The 27,608-nt window shown below is 44.6% G+C and overlaps 1 protein-coding gene across 2 annotated transcripts in view; it reads right to left on the bottom strand.

Annotated features, from left to right (window-relative positions):
* Positions 1–27,608, bottom strand: part of PREX1 (phosphatidylinositol-3,4,5-trisphosphate dependent Rac exchange factor 1) — a 220,968-nt gene that overhangs the window by 91,288 nt on the left and 102,072 nt on the right. For both annotated transcript variants that reach the window (XM_077832160.1, XM_077832161.1), the window contains exons 4-6: positions 24,270–24,374; positions 20,590–20,691; positions 4,708–4,869 (exon numbers count right to left, since the gene is read on the bottom strand). In XM_077832160.1, the coding sequence (XP_077688286.1) occupies positions 4,708–4,869; positions 20,590–20,691; positions 24,270–24,374 (369 nt within the window). The remainder of the gene's footprint in view (positions 1–4,707; positions 4,870–20,589; positions 20,692–24,269; positions 24,375–27,608) is intronic.

Here is a 27,608-nt window from a genome sequence, read left to right as displayed (position 1 = left end):
ATCATAAGTGAGATGGTAAATCTCCTCTTTCTTAATTTGGAATGTGACTATTTGTACTGTCCTCTCCCTGGAGTTTAAAACATGTCCTTATTGAAAACCTTATATACCATGATAAGAGTTCCCTGTTCAAATCAATGATCCTTTCTTCATAAGAAATCCCTTTGAATCCCAAGACTGTTGTATTGCCACCTGTGTACTCTCTCCAGAACATCCGTCAGACTCTGTGCCCAGCATTGCAAATACTACAAGTTGTAGCCTTAAGAATGGGCAACGGAGCCTCCCTGATATTGCAGCTTTGTCATGTTCTCTGTTAACCATCTTTCTAGAAGATGAACTTACTAGAGATCCATCTCCTCAGTCCTGCTGTCAGTAGCATAGATAGCTGCTCTCCTTCCTCAAGTTCTCAACAAACATGTCCAAGTTAGAAACAAACCCGTGAAAATCATATGGTTGTGTCTTATATGGGCCAGGTTGTGCTCTGCGACAGTCCATGTGTACGAAAAGCAATCACAAAGCTGGCTGAGGTAGCTGCTCAAGGATTCCCCAGCACAGTGGAGTCCCTAGGAGACACAGGGCCGCTGTAGCTGGTTCCTGGCCATCCTCTCCTTGTACCATTGTACAGAGTATGGATGGAGTGTCATTGTACTTGGTTGATTCCCAGCTAGTGAAACAGACCATTGAGGACTTCTGCATTTGGCACAAATTAAGTGATAGGAATGTTCTAAGTTGCACTGGGGGCTGAACCAGTTCCAGCCAGCTCCATGATCAGAGGGTATAACCCTCTCTTCTTCCCCCTAAGCCTGCACCAAGTACAGTTTGGCCACTCCCTAGGGTCTAGCCCTATGTTCCTATGTTTAGCATTATTTCACAGGCACCGATAGGCTTGGAAGTATTCTATTTTTGTCAGTAAGATGTGGGTAAACATCAATTTCACCATACACACACAAACTGATGAAAAATATTACTATAGATAATTGAAATTTGCAAATAATCAAAGTAAGAAAAATGCTGCTTGAGAATTTATTAGTTTGATTTACGGTTATTTACTTTGTATATTCTGACATGATGTTTGCAATTTGTGTTTTAACAGTTGTAAACCTTTAACTTTTTGAATCTCAATGCCTACTGTCATGAAATAATTATTGTCTGAACCTCCCATTGTCTAACCCCGCCCCTCATAATTTCCTGCAACTGTGAAAATGTAAAATGATAAAAATAGAAGAAAATGCTTAAAAATAAACTTTGATATTATCTGTCAAAAATATGAAAAAACCCACTGAATTCAAATTACAGCCAATTATAAAATGATTGATCTGCCTCAGCATTAACACATCTCTTTACGATTCCTGCTGTTCTTTTAAGATGGGAATTTTGCTTCTCTGCACATATCAGATTTGGGGGGAACCTAGGGTATCAGCATGTAGTGATTGCACAGGGAAAACAGTCTATATGGGGTGTCCCTAACTGATTACTGTAGAATATCTTCCATTGTTCTTTGCAGTGTTGTTGCAGCCATGTTGGTGCCAGGATATTAGAGAGACAAGGTGGGTCCAATAAAAGATAAAAACCTCACCCACCTCATCTCTCCCCTACAGAATTGTCAGTATGTACTAAATTGAAACAGTGTATGAACTGGTTCTGTGCTAAACAAAAGCCCCATGTAAATTATAAATTATAAATTATACTGCCCATGATTTAGCACAGTTCCCACTGAGAAATGAATGTGAGCGGGGTTCATCCTGGCAAACAGACCCTGCCCTCAAAGTGCAGCTGTTTCCCTGTCCCTGACATAGTATAGTGCATCCCATCATTACATTATGTCTCGGAAATGGATTGAAACAACATTAGGCCAGGACTCTGTCCTGTGCATGGAACTGAGCAGGGCTGTGGAGGAAATATAGAATACTTGGTGAATATGTTGCAAATAGAGGCATAAGTGAGAAAAGGCTTTTAAAAAATGAAAACAGTACCCAATGATAACCTGGATTGAAGTTACACGAGGGTTACAGTATAACTACAGCAAAGAAGGCATTTCATAGCGTGGGTACCCATACCCTTAGAAGGAAAAGGAAGAGAGAGTACAGGAGCAGCAAGATGTCACCCTGTTTCACATGCTGGAAATAATAATGGCAGCGCAGACTGCAAGTGGGATGAAGACTGGAGACCCCACTTGGACATCCAGCAGGACAGGCAGAGTCAGGGATGCCAGTAAAACTGCCCTGGTTTATTTAATTAGAAACAATCGAAAACGTAGAGCTCCTCCCAAATTAGGTGTGCAGATTTAAACTGAAATTAACAAATTTAAACTGAGCTGCTCTCAGATTCTCCAGAGAGCCATGCAGCTTTCTTGGTAATCATAAAAAGCCTATCTAGTATATCAAGGTGATATTTGCTGGCTTTTTGACAATGTATGTGCTGTGGATTAAGCCTGCTAGAAGCAAAGGCCATTGTTGATCTAGAACAGGGGTGGGCAAACCTTTTGGTCTGAGGGCCACATTGGGGTTGCAAAACGGAATGGAGGGCCGGGTAGGGAAGGCTGTGCCTCCTCAAATAGCCTGGCCCCCACCCCCTATCTGCCCCCTGACTGCTCCCCTCAAAACCTCCGACCCATCCAACCCCCCCTCCTCTTTGTCCCCTGACCACCCCCTCCCAGGACCCCCCACCCCTAACGGCCCCCCCGGGACCCCACACCCTATCCAACCCCCCCTGCTCCCTGTCCCCTGACTGCCCCGACCCCTGTCCACACCCCTGCCCCCTGACAGGCCCCCTAGGACACCCGACCCATCCATTCCTCCCCCACTCCTTGGCCCCTGACCATCCCCTTCCAGGCTTATTTGAAAGCCTGGGAGGTGGGCAGGTGCAAGCCCCGCGAGGGCAAGACTCCCTGGCTAGGAACTCAGGGGCCGAGCTGGACGGTCCCGCAGGCCACAGTTTGCCCACCCCTGATCTAGAATGAGTGATGCAGGGAGCTTATATACATGATGCTAACATTTCAGGGGCCACATCAACACCATTGGAAAGGGAAAAATTCGTATTTTAAAGATGAGACTGTGATTAAAAGGTTAACTGAAAATGAAGGGGAAAACCTGTCCATGTTTCTTCTCTTTCCACACCCAACCCTGGAGCTGATATCACTGCACTGTTAAAGGAAAACATTTTGCTTAGTCCAGAAGTTGGAAGTTGCCAAAGGTTGAGAGCCCTTCTCACTGGGAATAAACTGTGAAATGTAACTGAAGACATGGTTCTGAACTGCAAATGGTATCTGAGTCCCTATCACTTCTAGGGATGGCTACGTTGCTCAAATGTGACATCATTCTGTGAGACCCTGGCAGTGTGGAAGCCCAGGGTAAGGGACTACAAACCAGTTTCCAACTTGCTTAAATGTACATCAGAAGAAATGACACGGTCAATATTGATTTCTTTCTACAATATGTGAAGGTACTGCAACCTTCAAACCACCAGTAGGAGCCTTAGAAACGTATTTCATAGCTTATTGCTAGTGAAAAACACTTCTGAACTTTCAAACTGATGGGCTGAGTGACCTAGGTAGCATTCTTGTACAACAGTGCAGATAAACAGATCTCAAACTGTTCTCCTCCCTACAATGTTGCTGTGGGTTATTTAAACCCTAAAAAAATATGTGCGGTTTAGATATTGTTTTATATATGACATCATGGACACTTGCAGAGTCACCAGTGAGGCTTCAAAGTTCAAGACATGCCTCTGGACTAACTGACCCCCAAATCACATCAACGCTGCAAAGGTTTTAACTGCTTCTGAGAGTCTTGCTGTACTGAACTTTATCTGGCTTTGTTTGCTGAGCTTGCTATCCAAAAACCACACAGCTGGATATCTGTGTTGCTCTCAGGTCTTCAGCTGGATGCCAAGAACACCCTTCGGGGGGAAAATGAGCAAGGTTTAAAACAAACAAACAGTCCTGGAGCACACCCAAAAGTCCGAACATGAGGAAGTTTACATGACCTCTGGATAGATGTCATCAGCGAAGGAATCCTTAGCTGGCAGCACTCAGCCTGGATATTTTAAATGTCTGGCACACGAAACTCCTGACTCCTATCTCCCCATGAAGCCATTTCACACCACTAACTCCCTATGGTGGAGTTAAAATAAACTGTACATCTCCCTCGGGTTTGCAGCACTGCTAATCCCATGGCCTCGGCTAAAGACATCAAATTACAAAACTGACAAACTTTTTTGGATTAAATCTTCTGCCAGAATCTACCACTGGATGGCTCCTTTCCAGACTGCCTTCCCCCCCAAATTTCTCATTCTCTCTCTCTCAGTCTCTCTCTTGCCGTTCTCTTCCCAGCATCCACTAATAAATACTTCACTAGAATCCCTTCCCTGAATTACCTAATCACAGCAAATATAGACATAGCAGCCCTAGCTCGTCGTTGTTTTGGGGGGAGAGGGCAGGGGAGACAGAAAATTTTTATTAAGGCAGGTGGGTTAACTTCGAAAGCTCCCAGGAAAAGTCAAGACTTGTAGGAAGAGGAATTTAGAACACCTTCAGTTTCATCCTCTAGACTTCCAAGTTCCTCATATATATATATATATATATATATACCACATAAGACATGCAGAGGTACCTGTATACAATGTGAGTCATTGCGCTCCAGTCCTTTGTGCTATGCAGCATAATTAACTGCCTACAGGGGATTTAGCAGCCCCACTGAGCTGCCACCATACCTCCCATCCTTCAATGTGGGACTGCAGCTGCTCAAGGGCTTCCAGCTTCTCCATCTGCCTCTTGGTTTCATTGATGTTGGTGCAGACGGTCTTCATCGCCTGCAATGCATTCTGGACCGCTTGGTGATCGGGATGCTTAGAAGGTGTCCTCTTAGCTAGTTCCTAAAAAAGGTAAATTGTAAACATGTGTGAGGCCCTGTCACTAGCATGGGATTCGAGTGCAGTTGCATAAGAAAAGCACTCAGGAGCTTGTTCAATTGAAGAAAATCATACGTCTGCCGCTGTAAATGCTGGTCTCTGAAAGGCTGTAAGCCAGTGGAGGGGTATTGTTATATTGCTATGTTGCTGAATGAGTGCAGCCACTGCATGCTGATAAATATGTTGTCAAGGCTGATTCCCCACTCTGGCCCTTCGAGTGCAGAAGGTGGGGGCCCACAAGGATTCTAAAAATTAATACTGGCCATTCCAGGCTTGTATTAAACTCCCAAGGTTACAGTTTTTCTCTGATGGGTGAGTAGATGCTACCACCACCCAAGTGCAAAACTCCTTTGAGAACCCAGTAAGGGGCACTTGGGAATTCCTGTGGGGTACCCTCAAGACCTTTCACCCCACTTCCCAGGAAGAGCTGAGAAAGAAAACAAAGGAAATCAGCTGTTGCCACCAGCTAATTAAACAACATGTGCACAAATCTCTTAGGACACAAAATCTAATCCTGTTCTTAAAAAAGGTAAATTTTATTAAAAACAAAAAAAAAGAAAATACATTTGAAAACTCAGGCTACTGCTAGATTAAAAAAAAACCCACTTACAAGAATTAAGCATCAAGAATAACCTTCTTGAGATCCAGCTTAAAGGTTACAAGCAAAACAAAAGCATTTGGGGTTAGCACAGAGGAGTCCACAAGCCATAAAGCAATAAAAAGAAATAAACCTAATGGCATCTTCCTCAACATTTCCTGATCTATTTACATATCTGGGGGTTTCAAGTGAACAGTTTCTAGGTATGATTCAGATGATTTTTCATACTTGGCCCCAAGCTTCTTACAGCATAGTTTCAGCCCTGTCTCTCCTTCTTCCCGAGAACAACAACAGACAGACAAAAGGGGAGTCTTGTTTCAAATTTTTAAAAGTTATAGCCTTCCCATTGGCTCTTTAGGCCAGGTGCCCACACACTTCCTTTTACCTATGCATCGCAGTGACTTTTAACCCTTTACAAGTAAAGCAAGTAGAGAGCAGCTACTAAGAGGGATTTTATAGCTAACTGGCTGGCTCGTTAAAAGGGAGCTACTCCCCCCCACCTTCATTTATCACATATGTCAAAAGAGGAAAGACATACAAAGCGTGTTGTGCTGTGTCACATGTTTGGTGCTAACAAGAACCACGCTAAATTGCATTAAATAATTACATAAAAAATAAATTATTTTCTGCTGCACGTATGCAAACAGACATGTTCTCACGATAGCCCTATCTGTGGGCTTGATCCTGTTCCCACTGAAGTCAGTGGTGCACCTCCCGTGGTGTAAGACCTATAGTCCAGATTTTCAAAACAGCTCTGCCCTCAGCAGCCGACAGAAGCTGCATTCTTTTGAAAAATCTAGCCCTGTACATGCAGGTAATAGGTTGGGTATCCCCATGTGCAATACTATAAATAACAGTGATAGTAACACTTTGGAAATCCTGGGTTGCAAGGCATTGTACAAGAACACAGCATTAATTCATCCTTCCAACATTTCTGGGTGGCAGGTGCTCATTATACCATAGGGGAATTCAAGGCACAGAAGATTAAATGACTTGACCAATGGTCACAGAGCCAGCCAGTGGCTCAACCAAAAAGTCCTGACTCTCACAACGTTGCTGTAACCCCTAGACAATCCCTGATGAGCCAAAGGCCTTAGTGGCCCCCGGACAAGCACACAGTGATCACAGAGAGGTCCCAGAAAGGAAAACCCTACCAAAGAACCTAGGGTGGCAATGAGAGAGGACCAGATAACAGCAAGAGCTCAGCAGTTCTTCTCTGGATGAAGTGTAGTCAATGGGCGTGTGTTGTCTGGACTGATTAACATAAATATGAACAAACTGTCACCTGTAAAGAATTCCTGAGAGACTCCAACTCACATGGTTCAGATCAGAGCAGCTCAGCTAGCCACTGCCTGCTGGGGCACAGCCATGGGGATACTTTGGAACCTGATGATAATCACCAGTGATTAGGGTTTGGCAAATAGTGTAACCACTGTCAAATCATAATTCATCATTTTGCAGACCAATATTATTTTATTGCCAGCCTCAATTGGATAAAAGACTAAAAATTAAAAAAACCTTAGTGAGATTCACTGTTTCCTCTTGATACATAATATGGTGTTTAAGAGACACATTTTGAGCCCAGCTGGAATATTTCATGTTCTCTCAATATTCTTTTTCTTTTTCACATGACGTTGGTTGTTTTTAAGTTCTGTGACTGCATGGTAAACTGCTGCTGAGCTGCCTCATTCCACATTTCCAGAAAGGAAGCTGGAGTGAGCTTAAGTGCAGCAGGGCGGGCTGCAAACAGAGCTAAGAACTGTTACTTCAGGGCTACAACACCCAGCCTGATGGTCTTCCATTTAGGGTAGAAGATTGGCTAGGAGACCTGGGTTCAATTCCTTGCTCCTCCAGATTTCTTGTATGACCTAGGGACAAGTCATATAAGGTATATCTACACTGAAAAAAAACAGAAGTGAGTCTCAGAGCCCACTGACTCAGGCTCACAGAGCTCATGCTGCTGGGCTAAAAACAGCAGTGTAGATGTTCCCTTTCAGGCTCTGGAACCTGGTGAGGAAGCTGCGTCTCAGAGCCCTGGCACCAGCCCAAGTAGGAGCATCTACATTGCTTTTTTTAGCCCTGTAGCACGAGCACCGTGAGGGCTGGTTGGTTTGTTGGTTGGTTTTTTGACATACCCTTAGTCTTTTCTGTGCCTAAGTTCCCCATCTGTAAAATGGGGATAACAGCACTCTCTACTCCACAGAGCTGTTGTGAGGAAAAATACATTAAAGAGTATGAGGTATACAGATATAAAATTAGTTGATTTCTGCAAAATTGTTTAAGAGCCGATGCTACAGAAGTGCAAAGTACTGTCATTACTTATTTACTAACTAATCAGTTTTGTGTAACCTTTTAAAATGAAATCCACATCTTGAGGCTAAACTACTGTTCTCATGAGAATCATGATGCATTGGTATTGCATTTTCTGGGCTCTCTCACTCTCACATGTTGGGTGCTGTATAATGAGACTATTCATCTTTGTACAGTAGAAGGTAAATTTACAGGGCTATACAGATTTGCAATAATAATTGACCATCAAATTCAAAACTGATAGTTTTAAAGAACAAAGTCAGATATTTCACTCCCTTGGATTATTTTTTTCAGTTTATCAAACCCCGTATTGCCCTTTTGCCAGGGCCCCTTTTTGCATCATGTATGGAACAAGCTATTCTAGGAACTTACACTCAGCTACAAATTTTCCTTCCTGAAAATTATAAGTGGTGACTAGTAATGGCTGTTGTCAGGTGGATGATGGAGCGGAAGCATATTGTGCTGACAACCAGGAGTCCCATTAGGGGAGTAGAGTTAATTATCCTAGGCTCCAGGGTGATTTCCAGACTGGGTAACATATGCAACAGGGAAATGAGCTGGCTCCCCAGTTTTCACCCTGCCTATAACTGTCAATCAAAACTCACAGAAGGAGATCCCATGAGAGGGCTGTTCTTACTCCCTGTAGGCTCCAGGTAAGGCAGGAGATGAGTGTTCAAAAAGAAAGGAAAGGATAATATGGTCATACATTACAGTCATCTGTCTCAGTCTCACATATTCAAAGGGGTGCACGACATTTTTGTTGCATGACTCTCATTAAAGTTAATAAAAGGTGTTCTGCAGCTCAAAGTCCCAAGTGCTGCTTTGGAAATGTATATGTATACATTAGTGCTGTCTATATACCTTCCGAAATACCATTGAGAGGTGGAGAAAATGGCCCTCCACTCCCATCACACTAAACAGAAACAGGAATTCATCTTCTTCCAACAGAACGCCTGCCTGTGTGCTAGATCAATCTCCACAGCCAGCATATGCGTAAAAAGGAATGGCTTGCCACAGACTGACAGAAAAGCAACTCCCGCTCAAGCTTGGCACAAAGCTGAGAGAGCCTCCTGAGCCTGTGCTCTGAGATACCCCTCCCCTGGAAAGGCAGTGCCCAGGACTTCTGAAAGGCAGCTAGGTGCTTTTTTATTTTAGCAACAGATTTATGAATGCGCAGAGTAAACGTTTGCCAGCATGCTGAAAAGCACTCTAGAGACAGTGACCAGATGTCCGACCATGGATAGACTGTCCTACCCTCCATAAATCCCATATATGTTTTGCCTGGCCTGAGTCAGGACTGCCAAATGCCCTGCGTATTATCATTTATGCACTACTGGCCTTGCATGGGGAAAGTAAGGCTGCTGCTTGCAGTAAGCATGCAGCCACACAGGAGTCCTTAAACAAAGTAAAAAAATACACCAACTTTCTCCCAAACCTGCCTTCACTGGGGAACTGAAAAGCCCGAGCTTTTCTCACAGCCACTGCTGTCTGAGTCACAGACCTTGGGTTTCTGTCTTCCATTTGAAAAGTAACTATCATTTCAAATGCATTATTTTAATTTAAATTAAGATTAACTTCCCTCTTTAAGAGAATTGAGATGACAGAGGGGACTGTTTCCCTTGGGTCTGACAGGACAGGCCCTCTCTGGCACTCCTCCACTATACTCCAACATCACTTTCACAGTTGCACGGCCCTACAGACATGCCACCCATAGCAGCCCACCATGTTCTGACTACACAGCAGTGGAGACAGAAGACTGCTTTAAAACTCAGTGAGGAAACAATGATTAGCCACTCCATGTATTTACTGAACTGTAAGTGTAAGCTAGTACATGCAACAAATGTTAGATATCTAAATAAACAAAGCAATGAATTTTGCTTGTGATGCATGGGTATAATCTCATTCCTCCATGCACCATGCTTGAAAACCACCTTCCCAAAAGAGTTAGGGTCTGATCAGATGCTCATTGAAATCTATTTAACAACTTCCATGAATTCAATGCAAGCAGGACTGGATCCCAATGTAACTGAAATCAAACCTATTTTGCTGCACATATGCACCATTTCATTTGGAAATGGCAATTTGTGTGCTTATTTTTGGAAGAAACAACATAAAAGCGCCATGTTAACAGATGCATCTGCAGCTTCTGTACTGTATTCTAAAAGCTTATTTTTGCTTGTGATTTCCATGCAAACATATCAGAGCCTAAGTAGGATTGCCAGGAGTCTGGTTTTCAACCGGAATGTCCAGTCGAAAAGGGACCCTGGCGGCTCCGGATAGCATTTCCGTTAAAAGTCCAGTTGGAGACACAGCAGGGCTAAGGCAGGGTCCCTGTGGCTCCCAGAAGCAGCGGCATGTCCCCACTCTGGCTCCTATGCATAGGAGCAGCCAGGGGACTCCGCACGCTGCCCCCTTCCCAGGAGCCGGCTCTGCAGCTCCCATTGGCTGGGAACCACGGCCAATGGGCACAGGCATCAACTTTCGTTGGCGCCAGTGGGTGCTCGTCCCCCCCATCCCCTGGCCCTGCCCCAACTCCACCCCTTCCCTGCCCCTATTGGGCCCTTCCCCAAATCCGCGCCCCAGCCCCGCCTCTTCCCCCAGCGCACTGCGTTCCTCCTCCTTCCCCCCTCCCTCCCAGTGCTTGCCGCACAAAACAGCAGTTTCGTGGCACAAGTGCTGGGAGGGAGGGAGGAGAAGCAGGACGCGGCGGCCGTTCAGGGGAGGAAGCGGAGGCGGAGATGAGCTAGGGCGGGGCGGGGCAGGGAGCTTCCGGTAGGTGCAGAGCACCCACCAGTTTTTCCCCAGGGGTGCTCCAGCCTTGGAGCACCCATGGAGTCGGTGCCTATGCCAATGGGATCTGTGGGGGCACTGCCTGCGGATGGGGCAGCACACAGAGCTGCCTGGCCCACCTCCGCATAGGAGCAGGAGGTGGGACGTACTGCTGCTTCTGGGAGCTGCTTGAGGTAAGCGCCACCCAGAGCCTGCACCCCGACCACCTCCTGCACCCCAACCCTCTGCCCAAGCCCTGATCCCCCTCCTGCCCTCCGAGCCCCTTGAACCGAGCCCGGATCATCCTCCTGCACTCCAAACCCCTCATCTCCAACCCCACCCCAGAGCTTGCACCCCCAGTAAGAGTCCTCACCCCCACGCACCACAGCCCCTTGCCCCAGCCCTGATCTCCTTCATGCCCTCTGAACCCCTCAGTCCCAGCCAGAGCACCCTCCTACACTCCAAACCCCTCATCCCCAGAGTCTGTAAGCCCAGCCAGAGCCCTCACGCCCCCCCACACCCTAGCCCCCCTGCCCCAGCCCAGAGCCCCCTCCCGCACCCCAAATCACTCATCCCCAGCCCCACACCAGAGCCCACACCCCCAGCCAGAGCCCTCAGCCCCCCACACACACACTGCAATCCCCTGCCCCAGCCCGGTGAAAATGAGAGAGTGAGTGAGGGTGGGGAGAGCGAGCGACAGAGGGAGGTGGGAATGGAGTGAGATGGGGCAGGGCCTCGGAGGAGGGGTGGGGCAGGGGCGGGGCCTCAGAGGAGGGGTGGGGCAGGGGGCGGGGGCAAGGGCGCTCGGGTTTTGTGCAAGTAGAAAGTTGGCAACCCGAAGAAAGCCTAAGAAATGTGCACACAGGGAAAGCCTGTGCTGCCCAACACGCATTTTCTTTTGAACTGTACCATTCTTTCGGTGAGATTGTACTCTGAATATTCTTCACATGCTCATTGCAGCGGTTTGCCCCAGAAAAGAGAGAGCTCTATGCCCGACAAGCAGAGATGCCAATCATGGACCATGCAACACTGCAAAAGGATTTCCGACTTAAGTCAAGCATTTCAGTCATGAATGCCGGTCAGATAGCTCAAAGCTAAAAGATTTGCAAACATCCGATAGAATCCAAGGGTAAAAACTGAATCACGCAGGATGAAAACCGTAACATTGGGCAGCAGAAAAAGCATGTGCTACTAATTGTGCGTGCCCCCATAACCTTAAAACGAAAACAGGGTGGCGACGACTCAGTGTAATGTGCGTTTTAAAGGAAGGTACAAACCCTGAGGGGAAGAACAATGCAGATTATTTAGACAGAGGAAGTATGGGGGTTTTCAAATATAAGCCCAGCTGTAACACTTCCTAGCAGAAAGGATGTTATTCGGCTAAACTGTTCTCTCTTGTTTTTTTTTTTTAACGATTAAGTCTCTGCCAGCCTTTTCTCCACCACCCTCAAAATGATTATCTCTAGTTGTATACTGTAAACTGAAAGCTGAGCACATATTTTGCAACTGAAAATTACAAGTATCCACATAAAAATATTCCCATGCTTCCTCCTCCATATGTTCGAGAACACACACATTTATGGCCATACACTACATTTTCCACACTGGAATGTCTACTCTGCACATTCATTGCAGATGCAAATCGTTGCCTAGATTTGCACAACCCACTAGTGAACATGTAAAATATAGCTTTAGGTGGGAATTCTGTGGGCTACATATTGAAAAGCTTAGGGCAACAGATAAAGATAACAAAGACAGCAGATTTCCTGATCTAATCTACTTGGAAAGGCGCATTAATAAACAGTTCAGCTCCAAACTGTATGTTTGCAACAGAACCTAATATGAATAGAAACGATTTCATGATTTTAATGTTTGTGTGATTCTGTATTCTTTTCCTTAAAGTAACTCAAATAATAATAAATAATAATAATAATAATATTGCACTCAGTCAACTTGAAATTTAGTCTCTTTTTTTTTTAAGTTAAAAGTCACTTCAGGTTGCATTTCTGTCCCTGAGTCTGCCTGCCAATGGATGTGATTTTATAATCCTATTTTTTAAATGTATTTTCCCCCCTTCTGCTCTGTGAAAGACTCTCACAAACAGTGGGAGAAACAATATCACTGATTATACACGAAGTGCTGTAACATCCACAAAGTGAACAATCATTAACCATGAGAAGTAATTTTTCTCTTTTTCATCGATAGGAATCTTAGCTATCACTTGTGAAAATAGCAGATAAAAATTACTTCGTGCATAGGTGGGATTCTTAAATTGAACAGAATCCCTGAACAACAGTATATCATTCATTTATGAACACATGTTTTTAAAATGTCAATTCATTCTGGACAGGGGAATTAATTTAAATGTTTGATGCAATGTTATGAATCCAAATACAACCCCATTGTCTCTCCAAAGTGGGAAAGTTAGATGGTAACACATTAAATGCTGGCTAATTAGAGGTGTCCTGTCTTTTAAAGAACTCTGAGGGGAATAGAGGGGAAGTTAGCTCCATCCCACTCTGTATCTGCATCATTGGCCTCATTATTCCCCATTTCAAAATTCAGGCACCATATTCATTAGGGTTTACATATGCCTCATTGTTCTGCTTTATCTTTCAAATGGATTATGAATCTGGCACCTCAGCTTTTGCCTCCAGGTCCTTCTTTCCCTCTCAGGACCTAGAACTCTTCCATCACATGAGGCAACAGATAATTACTGCCCTGGCTTTTCTGTATAGCTATGCATATTATGGGGCGTGTCAGAAACAAATAGACAGGGACTTGAGTGTAAATGTCTGGCTGGGTACTTAGTAACTCCTAAGCAGAATATGCATAAAACAGGAAACATTCATAACCTCTGTGACATGCCTTCAGAGATCAGATGATTCCAGGGTGTGGTTATCATGTGCTATACATTCCTGATATAGTATGAAGTAGGGGAGAAGGGGGTTAATGCCTCTAATCCCACCCCCTAAGGGTGTGATTAACTCATGGTCACCACTTCCCCAGGTTCTCTTCTCACTGATATAAATGCACTTTCTTAGAGGGAAATGGCTATTTTTGCGCTGGGATTAGCTAGCACAAGAGCTGCTTCTAAGAAGTGTAGCAGTTCCCACTAATTAATGTAGAGTTATAGGATTGTTATCAGCCAGATAGAGTGCTGCTTTAATACAGATCTTCTACTAATATTTACTCAGTGAGATTTCCAGCTGACACATCCATGCTGGACTCCACCTCATTGGCAGAGTGTGCGCTACCAAGGTCCGTGGTGTGGGTCTTTGTTTCTTCTCCTCTTAAAGGATCAGAACGCTTGCCATAGACAGCACATTTCTCCCTGTTTAATTTAAGCCTTCACTGAGCCCAATCCCATGCTTAAAAGACGATCCCTGTTATTTCATGTACATGATGAAACTCATTGTCAACAGACAGATGAATAGTGGGATAGTCTGAATGCCAACCTCCCAAATAGAGACTCTAAATCCTTTGCCAAAATGCAGCACCAACAAGAAAGAGAAGAATAGAAAGTAAGATTAGAAAGACTTTATATTGAGGATCATTAATGTGCAAGCCAACAAATTCTGTGCTTAGTCCCTTATACGTTAGGCAAAAGCAGTATCGGGAGGAAGGGGGCCATTAATAGTAGTATCAGAATTTTTCTACCTATACACAGAAGCTGGAAACATGTGTTGAGGTTTGAGTACCTTTCCACACCTGGGATAGGAAAACTGGGGAGAGTTCAAAAGAAAAGCAATGCAAACATTAAAAAACTGCTCACACTCATCTCTAGAGCTGCTGCATTTGATGGACAAACTAGGAAATTTTAAATTATCATTAAAATAGCAACAATCATCAACATTTGAATTCACTTTTCCATCTCTATTTCTATTATGCATTGGTTCAGACACCAAGTGGCCTCATCAGATGAGAAACTATAGGAGGATCCATCACTAGAATCCTACTACACACAGGGAATCATAGAAAATATTGGCGATACCTGCTTACTTACTATTTCCATAGCATCTTATCAACACTAACTACTTATCTATAGCCAAGTACCTCAGGAGAGGCTCAGCATCTTCAGTGGTTTTATTTTCCTTTTCTTACAAAAACATCTATAGCACCGTACACCTAAGGAGCTTAAAGCAATTTGCAAATAATTTATTAACTTCACAGCACCCTCCTGTGATGAAGATGATTCTCCTGGTGGTAGAACTGAAAAGAGAACCCAGAAGTCCTGATTCCCAGTTTGTAATCTAATCAGAAGGCAAAAATGCTTCTCAGACTAATGAGAGGACAGAATATTGGGTAAAACCTGACTATACCAAGATCATGTCTAGGTTATCTGAAAATCCTGAAATTCACAAGCTCTTGTTAAAGACAAAATAAAAGAGAAAGGAGGAATAACTCTTGGCCTATGATTTTGCTAATCATCAGGAATACATTTGTGTCAGAATGGCCTCGGAGTAAGAGAAAACAGAGCCCGATCTCCAATCACTGCAGTTCAGCAGCTTTCATTTTATTTGGAAGTTGCATTAACACCAACTTTATTTTTGGGTTTGGAGAGTTGGTTTTACTCAGTCAGCTTTTTTATAATCACTCAAAGTTCTTTCTCAGTTATTTCCAAGACTGAAACACTCATGACTACTTCTGAGGAACTAGGAGTACTTGTTAGAGACTAACCAATTTATTTGAGCATAAGCTTTCGTGAGCTCCAGCTCACTTCATTGGATGCATACTGTGGAAAATACAGAAGATGTTCTTATACATACAAACCATGAAAAAATGGGTGTTTACCACTACAAAAGGTTTTCTCTCCCCCCACCCCACTCTCCTGCTGGTAATAGCTTATCTAAAGTGATCACTCTCCTTACAATGTGTATGATAATCAAGTTGGGCCATTGCCAGCACAAATCCAGGTTTTCTTCCCCGCCCCCCCACCAATAAACCCACTCTCCTGTTGGTAATAGCTTATCTATTACCAACAGGAGAGTGGGGTTGTGTGTGTGGAGGGGGGGGAGAAAACCTGGATTTGTGCTGGAAATGGCCCACCTTGATTATCATACACATTGTAAGGAGAGTGATCACTTTAGATAAGCTATTACCAACAGGAGAGTGGGGTGGGGGGAGAGAAAACCTTTTGTAGTGGTAAACACCCATTTTTTCATGGTTTGTACATATAAGAACATCTTCTGTATTTTCCACAGTATGCATCCGATGGAAGTGAGCTGTAGCTCATGAAAGCTTATGCTCAAATAAATTGGTTAGTCTCTAAGGTGCCACAAGTACTCCTTTTCTTTTTGCGAATACAGACTAACACGCTGTTACTCTGAATTCTGAGGAACTGGTATTAAAACTTTCCATTTTTATTTTATTTTTTCTCAGTAGCATTAACTGAGATTTGGAAGGCACACAATATATCCATCATAAACTCATCCCCCTAAGAAACTATCAACACGTGTAACTTCTGAAGATTAAGGACATTTTCGGAGCTGAAAGACATTTCCACTAATGACATAGACTCTCTTGATGAGGCTGACATGTTGCTGGATGGACACTGAATTGCCTTCAGCATTTTCCAGTAGATCTATTTCATGTCCATGAAACTTTAAGAAATGAACAGTGATTTAACTGGGATGTGAAAGGAACCCCATAAAGTAATGACATGCAACAAATAAGAATTTCCACCCAGAACATCTTTCCCGATAATGCGTGACAGTGCACTCTACTACTGTTTCATAAGTAGATTTAATACTGGTGAAGAGTTCTAGATTGGCAACACTGGTGTCCTCTATCCAGAAGTCAGGCATAACAGGGACATCAACAGTGCATGCTTGACCCCATTCTTCCAGTGTGTCTTCCTATTGACCTGGAGGGACCATTTCTACGTAGGAGAGGCTATTTCAGTCTCCAGGCCTAGTCAGTATTTAGTCTGCCTTCAGAGAATGGAGATTGGTGCCAACTAGGATTTTTATCACATACACACCTGAGTATGAGGGAAGGAATTGAAACCACCAGACCATTTCAAAAAAGGCCAATAAATGATCAACACCTAGTGGAATGACTTAGGTTGCAGCTGAGCTGGGTTAGATTTGAACTTGTGGCTTAGAGGCATTTATTCAAACGTCTTTTCGCTTTTCTCCATTTATAAAGCAACACATTCTTTATTAAAGCAAAGCAGGAGAAACTGGCCCTATGGAAATTCCATTCATAGGCACTGCCATCTCTTGGCATAGAACCCATCACTAGCACTCAATGCCATGCACCAAAAGCTATGTAAGAGAAGAAAAACAGAAGTGAGAGGGTGCTAAAATTCCATCGTATCACTAGAACTGCTATCTGACAATCAAAAATGTCTGTCTCTGTCTGAGATGTTGCCATAGCAACTATGGTATTTAAATAGTGGCACATATCCCATCTGTCTTTGAATGAAGGCACTGAGGTTTCAGGATTCGCTTTAATATTTGCAGAATATGCTGTTCTAATATATTGATGGGCTTTTAAAATAGAACACAGACTTCTATTCGCATGTCATTAACTTGCAGCCAATGGATAAGTATCTCCATAGATCAACACAGACTAGTAGAAATCCACGTTAAAGTATCATATTTTCCAAAGACTTAGGAATTCACCAACCCCCAGTCAGCACAGGCTGACTCAGCAGGCGAGACTTACCAGACATGGATAAAAAAGCAGAAGGCACGAAACCAGGGGTGGGCAAACTTTTTGGCCTGAGGGCCACATCAGGGTTCCAAAACTGTATGGAAAGTCGGGTAGGGAAGGCTTTGCCTCCCCAAACAGCCTGGCCCCCGCCCCCTATCCGCCCCCCTCCCATTTTCTGCCCCCTGAGAACCCCCCTCACCCATCCAACCCCCCCCCCTCCCCGTCCCCTGGCTGCCCCGACCCCTATCCACACCCCCGCCCCCGACAGGCCCCCCAGGACTCCCACGCCTATCCAACCCCCCCCACGTTCCCCGTCTCCTGACCACCCCCGCAGAACCTCCGCCCCCTGCTCCCTGTCTCCTGACTGCCCCCGGGAACCCCTTTCACCTTATCCAACCCTGCCACTCCCTGCCCCCTTACCATGCCGCTCAGAGCAGCAGGCCTGGCAGTCATGTCACCCGGCCGGAGCCAGCCACGCCGCCAGGCTGCCCGGCAGGAGCTCGCAGCCCCGCTGCCCAGAGCACTGGTGGCACGGCGAGCTGAGGCTGTGGGGAAGGAGGGACAGCAGGGGAGGGGCTGGGGGCTAGCCTCCCTGCCTGGAGCTCAAGGGCCGGGCAGGACGGTCCTGCAGGCTGGATGTAGCCCGCGGGCCGTAGTTTGCTCACCTCTGCTCTAAACTGTCTGAGAGAAACTTCAAGCATGTGGTCTGAGTGAAAGAAAAGGTCAACGGGGGGAGGAGGAAGGCAGCAGGACAAATCTAGGCATAGAAAACCAATGGCCTTCCAGAAGAAATATCTTTCATTCTCTTTTAAGGCTAGATTCTCTGCTATGTCCAGCTTCCACTAGGTGCAGTAGAGGAGATCACTGATTCTCTGTCACAGGTGAAAACAGCCCAGAGACCATTCTCCAATTGGGGATAGTTAGACGATATCATACACTAGCCACTCTGGCCATCCACATCCAGCATGTCCCCAACATGCCCACCATGGTATGCGAAGGCAGGTGTAGGAGCCAGCTCCACAAGCTCTGCACCTGCTGGGCACTCCCCCATACAGGCAACCTGCAGGAACTTTCCTGAGCAGTGCAAAGAGAGTGGAGCAGGAGCAAGAATCCGGTCACTACTCTCCTGTGTGTGGCCAGTGTTTTGAATCCTTTGGAAACTCCAGTGAATCCAAGGAACCTCAGATTTTCAGTCTCCACCACTCTGCATTTTAACTCTCTGATAAACACAGCTGGGAACCAATAAAGCAACCAGCCACAATGTGGAAACAAGGAAGCATAAATATTACTAAGGTCCTTGATCAGGAATGCAAAGCAACCGCATTTTTAGATCCCCACTTCCTCTGCTCTGTTTACCCTATCAGATACCACAGCAATCATCCTTCTATGCACAGTAATGTTGCTCACAGTCCCAGTGTAAATTCAAAGACTGAACAGACATCCAGTCCTCCCCAAACTATCCCACATAAACAAATATATATATATATTGCAGGAGCTGAGACACCATTCAAACCAGGCTTCACAAGGTCTAGATGTGACCAGTATTATGTCCAAAGATACACCAGAGCTGGTGGCACTGTAGGACAAAAGCTATTGTCTTCTCCCAACTATTGCTAGCAGTAAGGAAGAAAGTATCAGAGGGGTAGCCATGTTAATCTGTATCCACAAAAACAACGAGGCGTCCGGACTCCCCGTTGTTTTAGTAAGGAAGAAATGTTCGTAGCAGTCTTCATTGGCTTCCATTTCTGCATTTATGCTCACACTCTCTTGTGTATGCAAACCTGATGTGAACTCAGCCCACACTTGGTTTGCACACAAAACTGGTTCAGTGTGTGTAAATCCTAACAGTTGTGTCCACAAATGATAGTGTGTGAAAACCAGCATGTACATGTGATTGGGCGTGTGCAAAGTTGCACAAGCACAAATGGAAAGCATGTTTGAAACACTTGACACTGAAAACTCCAATCAAGTATCTGGAGGGGAGGTGAATTAGAGAAAATACAATAGGATTAAATAAACAAACAGAGGTTTAATAAAAGGAGAAAAAAGGCAAGGAGTCCACACCTAGGTAGTGATAGTTTTCACGCATTTGGGATTAATGGACACAGTAGTACAGTAGCATTCTGTGGCATACAGTGGCGGTACAACATTATGCCTGGCAAAGGCAGCTTCCCCAGCCCTGATTGGGACATATATTTTCTTACTTCACTCCCCACGAAGGGACCTTTCTTTAGAGATGGAAGGCGGTTGTGTCTTTTATTTTTTGTATTAATAAATGAATGTGATTCTAGCAGAAGGCATGAGACTGGCAGCCCAGGAGACTCACGACTTCTGTTTTAACCACAAAACAGGTACATCACGGGCAGTGCAAGTTCTCCCACACCGGCCTGCTTTGCCTATGTGCCTCAGTCCTGACCTAGAGGGGCCACTGCTAGGGATGAGAAGTAAGTGCAGTTCTCATTGCCCATTTGTTCCTTGGCTCATCTGCTAAGATTGCCAACAAGGAGGCCAATTAGTGCTAACAGCAGGGGTGGTATTTGCAGTGTTACCTGTCCATTGGGAACTGAGCTGAGACAACTGAACACATCTCAGACAAGCTGCCAAACAACAAGAGGCTGTAATCCCTATAGACATACGTAGATTCAAACCAGTGACCTAGAGATGAAAGGCTGGGTAGCCCATTACTTGTCCCCTGAGACCATCCAACACCCTCAGAATAATGGTGTGGCTGTGGCTGTGTCTACACTGGCATTTTCAGCACTAAAACTTTTGTTGTACAGAGGTGTGAAAAAACATCCCCCTGAGCAACAAAAGTTTGAGCGCTGAAAAGCACCAGTATAGACAGAGCTTTATCTCCGGGAGCCACACTCCCAGCGATAAAGCTACTACTGCTCATTAGGGGTGGGGGTTTTTTATCGCCGAGAGAGTTGTCCCCCGGTGATAGAGCGTGTCTATACTGCCCACGTCACCGTGCTGCCGCAGCCGTGCTGTAACATGGGTAGTGTAGACACACCCTGTGTTTGATCACAGCTTTTCAGGAAGTGGCTAAAATAGCACTGACTCTTCTGAGTAAGCATAAGAGACTCTCAAGCAGAACGGCATTACATAGTCCGTACATCTCCTTTTCCCACCTACCCAAACCACTGCAGTAATCACTCGTCTGTTAAGACTCGAGCCAGCCTTTGACTACACCTACAAAAGTCATTCAAGCACATAGGGTGGAAGTTAACTTTTAGATATGCAAACTGGGAGGGCAGAAGTGAGTGCACACAAGCCAAGGCTGAAAATCTGCAGAAGCAACCCAGGAACAAAGCAGCCAGCTGGGGAAATTCTATGCTAAATGGTACCTTTAGGAGAAGTGGATATTTGCAAATTCTCTGAATTGGTGTCAGCAGATAACCCTCCAGTGGAATGTCTGTCGTCTTTCTGCCTCCCAAAAGCATGCAGCTCTGTAAACAGAAAGGAAAAGAAACATCATCATTGATACAAAGCTCCTATACATTCTTGGATAATGACTTTATAGTTCCATAGCACTGTTCACACATTAGGATCCCTCACCATACTGTATGGGAAATAGAAGCACTTCATCACCATTGAAAAGCAGCCACCCCCTGAAAGGCAGCAACTGGTTTTCTGCTGCTATAACACTCAATAGCATTTCAGAACAAGAAGTGCAGAGGAATGCTGCACCCTGTGAACACTGCATGCACAAATCCAGGGAGACAGAATGTCATTCCCAAACAGTGGTCAAGAGCTGCCGGAGGAATTCTGATAAATTTTCAGGACAAGTCAGAGCTGGGGGCCAGTCGATTGTAAATTGTATTGTGGTAGTGCCTAAGAGCCCCAGTCATGGACTAGGACCCCATCGTGCTAAGTGCTCTACAAACAAAGAATGAAAAATTGTTCCTGACCCAAAAGAAACAATGATACTAATAGCAACTGAGTGGGAGTGAATTCTGCATAACAGGTCCCATCAGCCCTCTGCAATTATGGGGGTGAGGGGGTTCTGCCATATTTTATATCCTTTATCCAGTGTTTTCCTTTTTGGTGTTGGAGCCCAGCTCCTTCTGGAAACCAAGAATTGGTCTTCACCTCCTAAAATTACCTGCACAGTTGGAGCACTGACAACACCAGGAAAAACCCCCAACATGCAAGTCTTGCTTGAAACTCAGTGGATGGAATGTGAAAGGATGGGAAATGCTCCATGAAGATGCTACTATCCGTGGTAGGAGATTTATATGTGCAAGTGCTGATGACACAAAGGAGGGAGTTCGATGCCCAAAGCTCTCCAGGCATCAATAGGAGATGAGCCATTATGGGTAAAGATGGTAGTGTGGAGGGTTCTGAATCCAAAGCTAAACATTATACTGCCTGAAGTTCAGAAAATGTCAAACAATGTGAAGGGAAAAATGTGCAATCAACAAAAGGAACCCAAATAGCTCATTACTGTCATTACTCAATAGTCCTGTTGAACTTAATGTGACCTCTCATGTGAGTTAGTGCTCACCTATATAAGGCTTCCACCACTGGGCCCCAAAAATATTGAACCCAAAGGGCTAAAATAAGATGCGCTCATTAGGAACAGTATAATAAAGTTATGGCCAAAGTTTGAGTGCAGGAAATCAAAGTCCACTGCATTCCAAAGACAGTCTCACAGCCTAAGCATCATGTGTGAACCCATCGTTTGGTTCCAGGGTATGTTTCGTCTACCCTGTGTGAGATCCTGCAGTTTCCAAACAGAAAAGCGTGCATGAGCATGTCTGTACCGAGGATAGGGCAAACCCACCCAGTTTTGGTTAGACATAGTTAAATGAAAGGGACAATATAAACACTACACAAACTCTAGAGTCAGCATAGTTATTGCTGATACAAGAAGTAAGAGAAGTAAATCCAAACCCAACCAAGTCCAGGTAAAAGGGTCAGAGTTGTTCCATAACTCATTCGAAGTGTATTTGAAAGACTCACAAAACCGTCCAGTCAACCAAAGCTAAGTTTTATTTATTTATTTATTTATTAATTAAATATTAGGGTTGGAAGGGTCCTCAAGAGGTCATCTAGTCCAACCCCCTGCTCAAAGCAGGACTCATCCCCAATTTTTGCCCCAGATCCCTAAATGGCCCCCTCAAGGATGGAACTCACAACCCTGGGTTTAGCACGCCAATGCTCAAATCACTGAGTTTGTAACGAAGCCCCAAACAAGCCAAGCTTCACCTGCTTTGTTCATTGAGAACATTTTCCCAGTGCATCATTCATTCTAGTGGCCCAGAAGCACTCTGAGCACTGGTGCTTTTTTGGCTGTAGGTTTAATCATCTCTCTATTTTCAAACAGCCCTCACAGACACCATTCATCAACAGCCCTGAATGATATTTTTATGTACAGTCTCCTGCACAACAACCACTCTCCAGGCTATTCTTTATCTGTGGTGCTTATTACCAGCTCACAAAGCTCTCAGTTCAATTTTCCAAGAGTCTCGTCTGATTCAGTCCTTCCCATGCCTCTTCTCCGCCCATCGCTCCAACACTGGATCAAAATTGCCATTTAACTCTTACTGAGTTTTCAGATATATTCCCAGACCTTCTGAGGCTGGGCTCTATATTTCACCAGCTGTGAGGGGGCACCCAGGCCAAATCCATTCACACAAACAATGCTTTGTATTCTAATGTAGCCCTCGTTGCAGAGTGACATTATAACGTGGGCTTTCATGGGAGATTGAGGGTGGAAGGAATTACAGCAGCCACAGCAAAGCGCAGGCTTTAGTGCTTTCCCCATACTTACAGCTATTTTAAGAATCTTTTGAATTTCAGGTGCTACAGAAAACGACAGTTGGCAGCACATTATCTCTTACTCTGGGCCTCCTGCCCAGTTTGCCAGTTGAGGCCAACAACCTGGCTAATGCTTTTTCTCTGTTGGCACAATTAGTAGGTGCAGAGAACACTCTAAAACATTGGCTGGGAACAGCGAACCGCGGCCACTGGGAGCTGCGGGGGGCCGTGCCTGCGGACAGTCAACATAAACAAAATGTCTCGCGGCCCACCAGCAGATTACCCTGATGAGCCACGTGCCGAAGGTTGCTGACCCCTGGTCTAGACCTTCTCCCAAATAATTTTTCCTTTGCAGTGACACACAGAGGAGCCAACAGGCTAGAAGACGACACTTCAGCGCTTCAAAAACACAGTGACATTATGGGACTAACTCAAACTCACAAGAGTGAATAGGGCCTGAATATTTAAGGGAATTAACTCTTGTTCTCCATGCTTCCTGTTAGGTCTAAGAATTGTGGCTGAAAAGTGCCCAGAGGATAAGGGCCTACCTGGAAGGGATATTCATTCATAAGGGGCTTCTGCTTCTCTATGTAATCAGGAAGAACTAGGCCTTTGGCAGGCGGGAGACAAGTCAGGAGTGGAAGGGAATGATGCCCCCATATGAAGGGCCACATTTTCAAAATGGCAGCCTCCTTTCTACCTCAAGGCATGCAGTAAGAACTTGGCCTAACATCCTGAATCACCCTATCAGCTGGTGGCAACTCCCACTCCCAATGTCTGTGCCCATGGTTGGGAACAAAGGAGAGATGACCTAGAACCAAGGAAGAAGGGAGGAGGATGTTGGAGGGAAGAAATGCCACCAAAGAAACAGAAAATAATCAAAAAGTGTAGTTCACTTTTTTGGGAGGGAGCTCTGTCTGTTGGCTAGAGCATGGAGTGGGAAATCAGATCCACTGGGGTTCTACTCCTAACTCTTCCACTGACTTGCTGGGCAACTCATTTAATCATCTGTGGGTCAACCCATCTTTGGCCTAAATGGGAACAACCTCCTATTGAAATTGCTCATTCCAGGGCTGAATTTAGTTCTGTGACTCAGTTTGCCAATCAAAACAATGGGCATATTAATATCTACCTTACCAGCAGCTGAAAGGCTTGAATGGTTCATGTCTGTAAAGTGCTTTGAGCCCCTGGGACATGAAAGGTTCCTTGTAAGTACAGTACAAAGTTGGATTGTTCAGTGCAAGATGCTAGAGAAGATGCTCACCAGGAGGAATGCTCTCACTGCTGGAATCTTGTTCAGTTCCATTAGGAGCCTGAGTGCTTTCTCATGGTTGCTGCAATATTCCTCATATACAAAGAACTTGTCTTTCTGCAAGAAAAAAGTAACACATGTTGACTCAGAATGTGATTGCATGGACAGAACTGGTTTGCATATTTTCTCTCAGAATAATACAAGTTAAATACTTTACAAAGGAGTCTGAGTTTAGGCACAACATTAACAATAAATGGAGGTTCTCCTTTAATTTCTCATCTACTGTGCTGTAAATATACACAATCCCTCTGGCCATACACATGATGTCACGCCCACAAACTGAAATGAAATCTCCTTGTTAAAGTACAAGAAGCAGCTGGTAGTACCATGTTCTACTTTATTTAAACCACAGGGTGAGAGTGACGGTAGAATTTTTTCCAGTGTAATAGATTAGAGATGCTGAGTACACCGCAAACATCTTTTATTTGGAGAACAACATGGAATATTTGACAGAAAAGCAATAAAAACCATTTCCAGCACCTTGCAGTTTAAAGGCCCTTGTGCCCTAGGGGGACGAAAGCTCCATGCACCCTCCCATATCCAGGGACCAGACAAAATCTGCCCCAAACTATGAGAAGAGCACTTTTAGAAGCAGTATCTTGCAGGTATTAGTCCATATAGATCTTCCTGTGCAAGCTGCAGATTAGATACTTGCAGACTTTAACAGCTTTATTTATGTAGATATGCACAGATCCATGTAAAAACTGTGGCTGATTGAAACAGTTAAGTAACATGGATCCGGAGAAATATAGCTGCATTTCCTATGACTTCATGGAAGAGAAACTGTGTTTACACACTGATACAGGAGGCTAACTCAGCATTCAGGTCAACAGCTTCAGGGCTGGACACGTGCTCATGAACTGAGTAAAGTGCTGCTTGTTTTTATTCCAAAGGATCACTGATCTGATGGGGCATTTGTTTCTCTTTTTATTGATGGGTGTAGAGCTAAGACTAAATTGATTTCTCCCCAAACACAATAATACCAATGGCATAAGGCAAACAATGCAGCAGCCACAAAGAAATTGCAGTGAGAAGCTGGCAAGTAGATGCTCTGGACCTTTATCTCTCAGCTGCATGGCTCACATCAGTATATGGCTTTAATCCTGGGGAGTTCAATAGAAAGGGAGGCTCCAGACCACCAGACACAGGAAAAGGCAGGCTGGATGCATGACACACATGGATGGAGGGAACTGGGAATCATGCTGATTGTGTCTTTAAAAGAGCAAGTTAAAGAAGGAGAAGCTGGGCATGTGAGTTCCTCAAATATTTGCTCTTCTTGACTCCCTCATGCAGCTCCAGATGCACAGGAGCAGCATGCTTGAAAACCAGCTTCCTAGAAATAGCGTCCATTAACATGACAGCATCTGTTTCAGATCAGGAGAAGAGCTTGTATCAATGCAACACGAGCAAATGTCATTGCTCAGGTTACTGACTGCAGCGTCATGCGTTCAACATTCTGAGAGGTTATATTTGTATCATGACAAAATCACCCTGCTAAACTTGACTCAATATAATAATTATACACACAGCACAGTGCTTTCATCCAGTCCTTTCCAGCTGCCTTTCATGCATAAGACCCACAAGTATGAGAGCTATGCTTTAAATTACTCAGTATCTGAAGTGTTTAATTTCCTCTCTGGGTGATGCTGAGGTTTCCCTCCTCCCCATCGATGAAGAAATGATCAGTTCCATAATTAGAGATGTTATCTCCTGGAATGCTGAGCCTACAGTTACCACTACCTTAAAGTGCAATTATGGTCAGAAAAGGGACCATGTAAAAATGGCACCTTCTTACTCAGCAGATCTGCTTCCCATGTGCTTCCAGAACCAGAGATGCTGTAGTGACAAAAATAAATTTTTACTGCTCTAAATTGGAATATTCCTAAAAGCCTTGTTCCCCCATATTCTCTCTGAGCCTTGCATGGAATCCTTGGAGCGGGAAGAGAAAGAAATTCCCCTCAAAGGAGCCCCTCAGTTTTTGGCCCCAATTCATCAAAGCATTTAAGCACACATTTAATTTTAACCATGCAATCCTTTCCATCCTTATTCAGGAACTTAAGCACATTCTTAAATGCTTTGAGATTGCTTGATTCCAGTGTACTGGGGAGATCCTGCATGAACTTGCCTCATCCTTGAGACAGCATTGTCTGATCATATTCACACAGCACCAGGCAGTCAGCAGATGTATCTAATTCAGATTAATAAGAGCTCAGAAAGCTGATGGAACCAAATAAACCAGCACCTGCTGAACTGGAGGTTGGAGCTACGTGAGGTGCATCTCTTTTTGATACTCTTCCTTTCCGTCAGCCAGTAAGACTCCTACCTAGACCTAGTGGCTTGCTTAGTCAGCAACCTGTCTTGTCCTCATCACTCCTGATCCAAGGTGGAATGAAGGCTAAGGCTGGCCTACAGTGCAGGTCAGTTCCATAGATATACAGCAATAGATGTTGCTTGGCTGACTTGTGCCTAACTGTTGTGACATTGATGGGAAGCCCCATTGTTCCAGCAGGGAGGAGTCAAGTAAAAATAACAGAGAACTCAAAGTCCTATGAAAGTACCTGGGTGTTGTGGGGGGGGTTTTGGGGTGGGGAAGGGGAGTTCTGTGTTTTGTTCAGATCATAAGTTACGTGGAGGCAGATGCTGCTTGGCCTCTGAGGTTATATCACTGTCAGCAGGTAGTTCACTGTGATCCAGGAATCTGCACACAGACTTCCTGTACTGCTTCCACCCGACATGAATCAGCTCTGGCAATAACAGAGAGACCAAGCTCTGGCCAGCTCTGTGCATTTCTGGTCCACAGACAGCCTGATGTTTCCATGGCCTGCACAAAAGAGCCTTTATGACAAGGAAACTCAGGGAAAACGTTTAGAGCTTAGAAATTCAAGGCAAATGTCAGAAAGAGGGCCCTTGAGTCCTGGGATTCTCACTCTATTTGCTGAATTTAGGAGCATTTTTTTTAAATAGGTATCTGCTGCAGGACATCTGTGCTAACATCTGGCAGGTGACACGGAAGTGGCACTTGTAATCAGGAACAATGATGATCTTGCTAGTAAGTCAGGTGATCATGAAGATATACGGGCACATTCAGGTCACAGGCTTTATCTAATTTCCTCACCACTAACCCCTTTTGGGTAATGCTGTGACTTGACCATAATGAAAAACAATGTGGTGAGAGTGATGTTTGGAGTCACAAAACCTTTAGTGATTTTCATATGCAATCCAGGGTGGGAAATCCATCTATCCATTCTACTCTATTTGCTAGGGGGACCCAGAGACTTGCAAGATTTATTT

This window comes from Eretmochelys imbricata, chromosome 13 (assembly GCF_965152235.1).
Source record: "Eretmochelys imbricata isolate rEreImb1 chromosome 13, rEreImb1.hap1, whole genome shotgun sequence".
Lineage (NCBI taxonomy): Eukaryota > Metazoa > Chordata > Testudines > Cheloniidae > Eretmochelys > Eretmochelys imbricata.
This window is presented reverse-complemented; position numbering and strand designations above follow the sequence as displayed.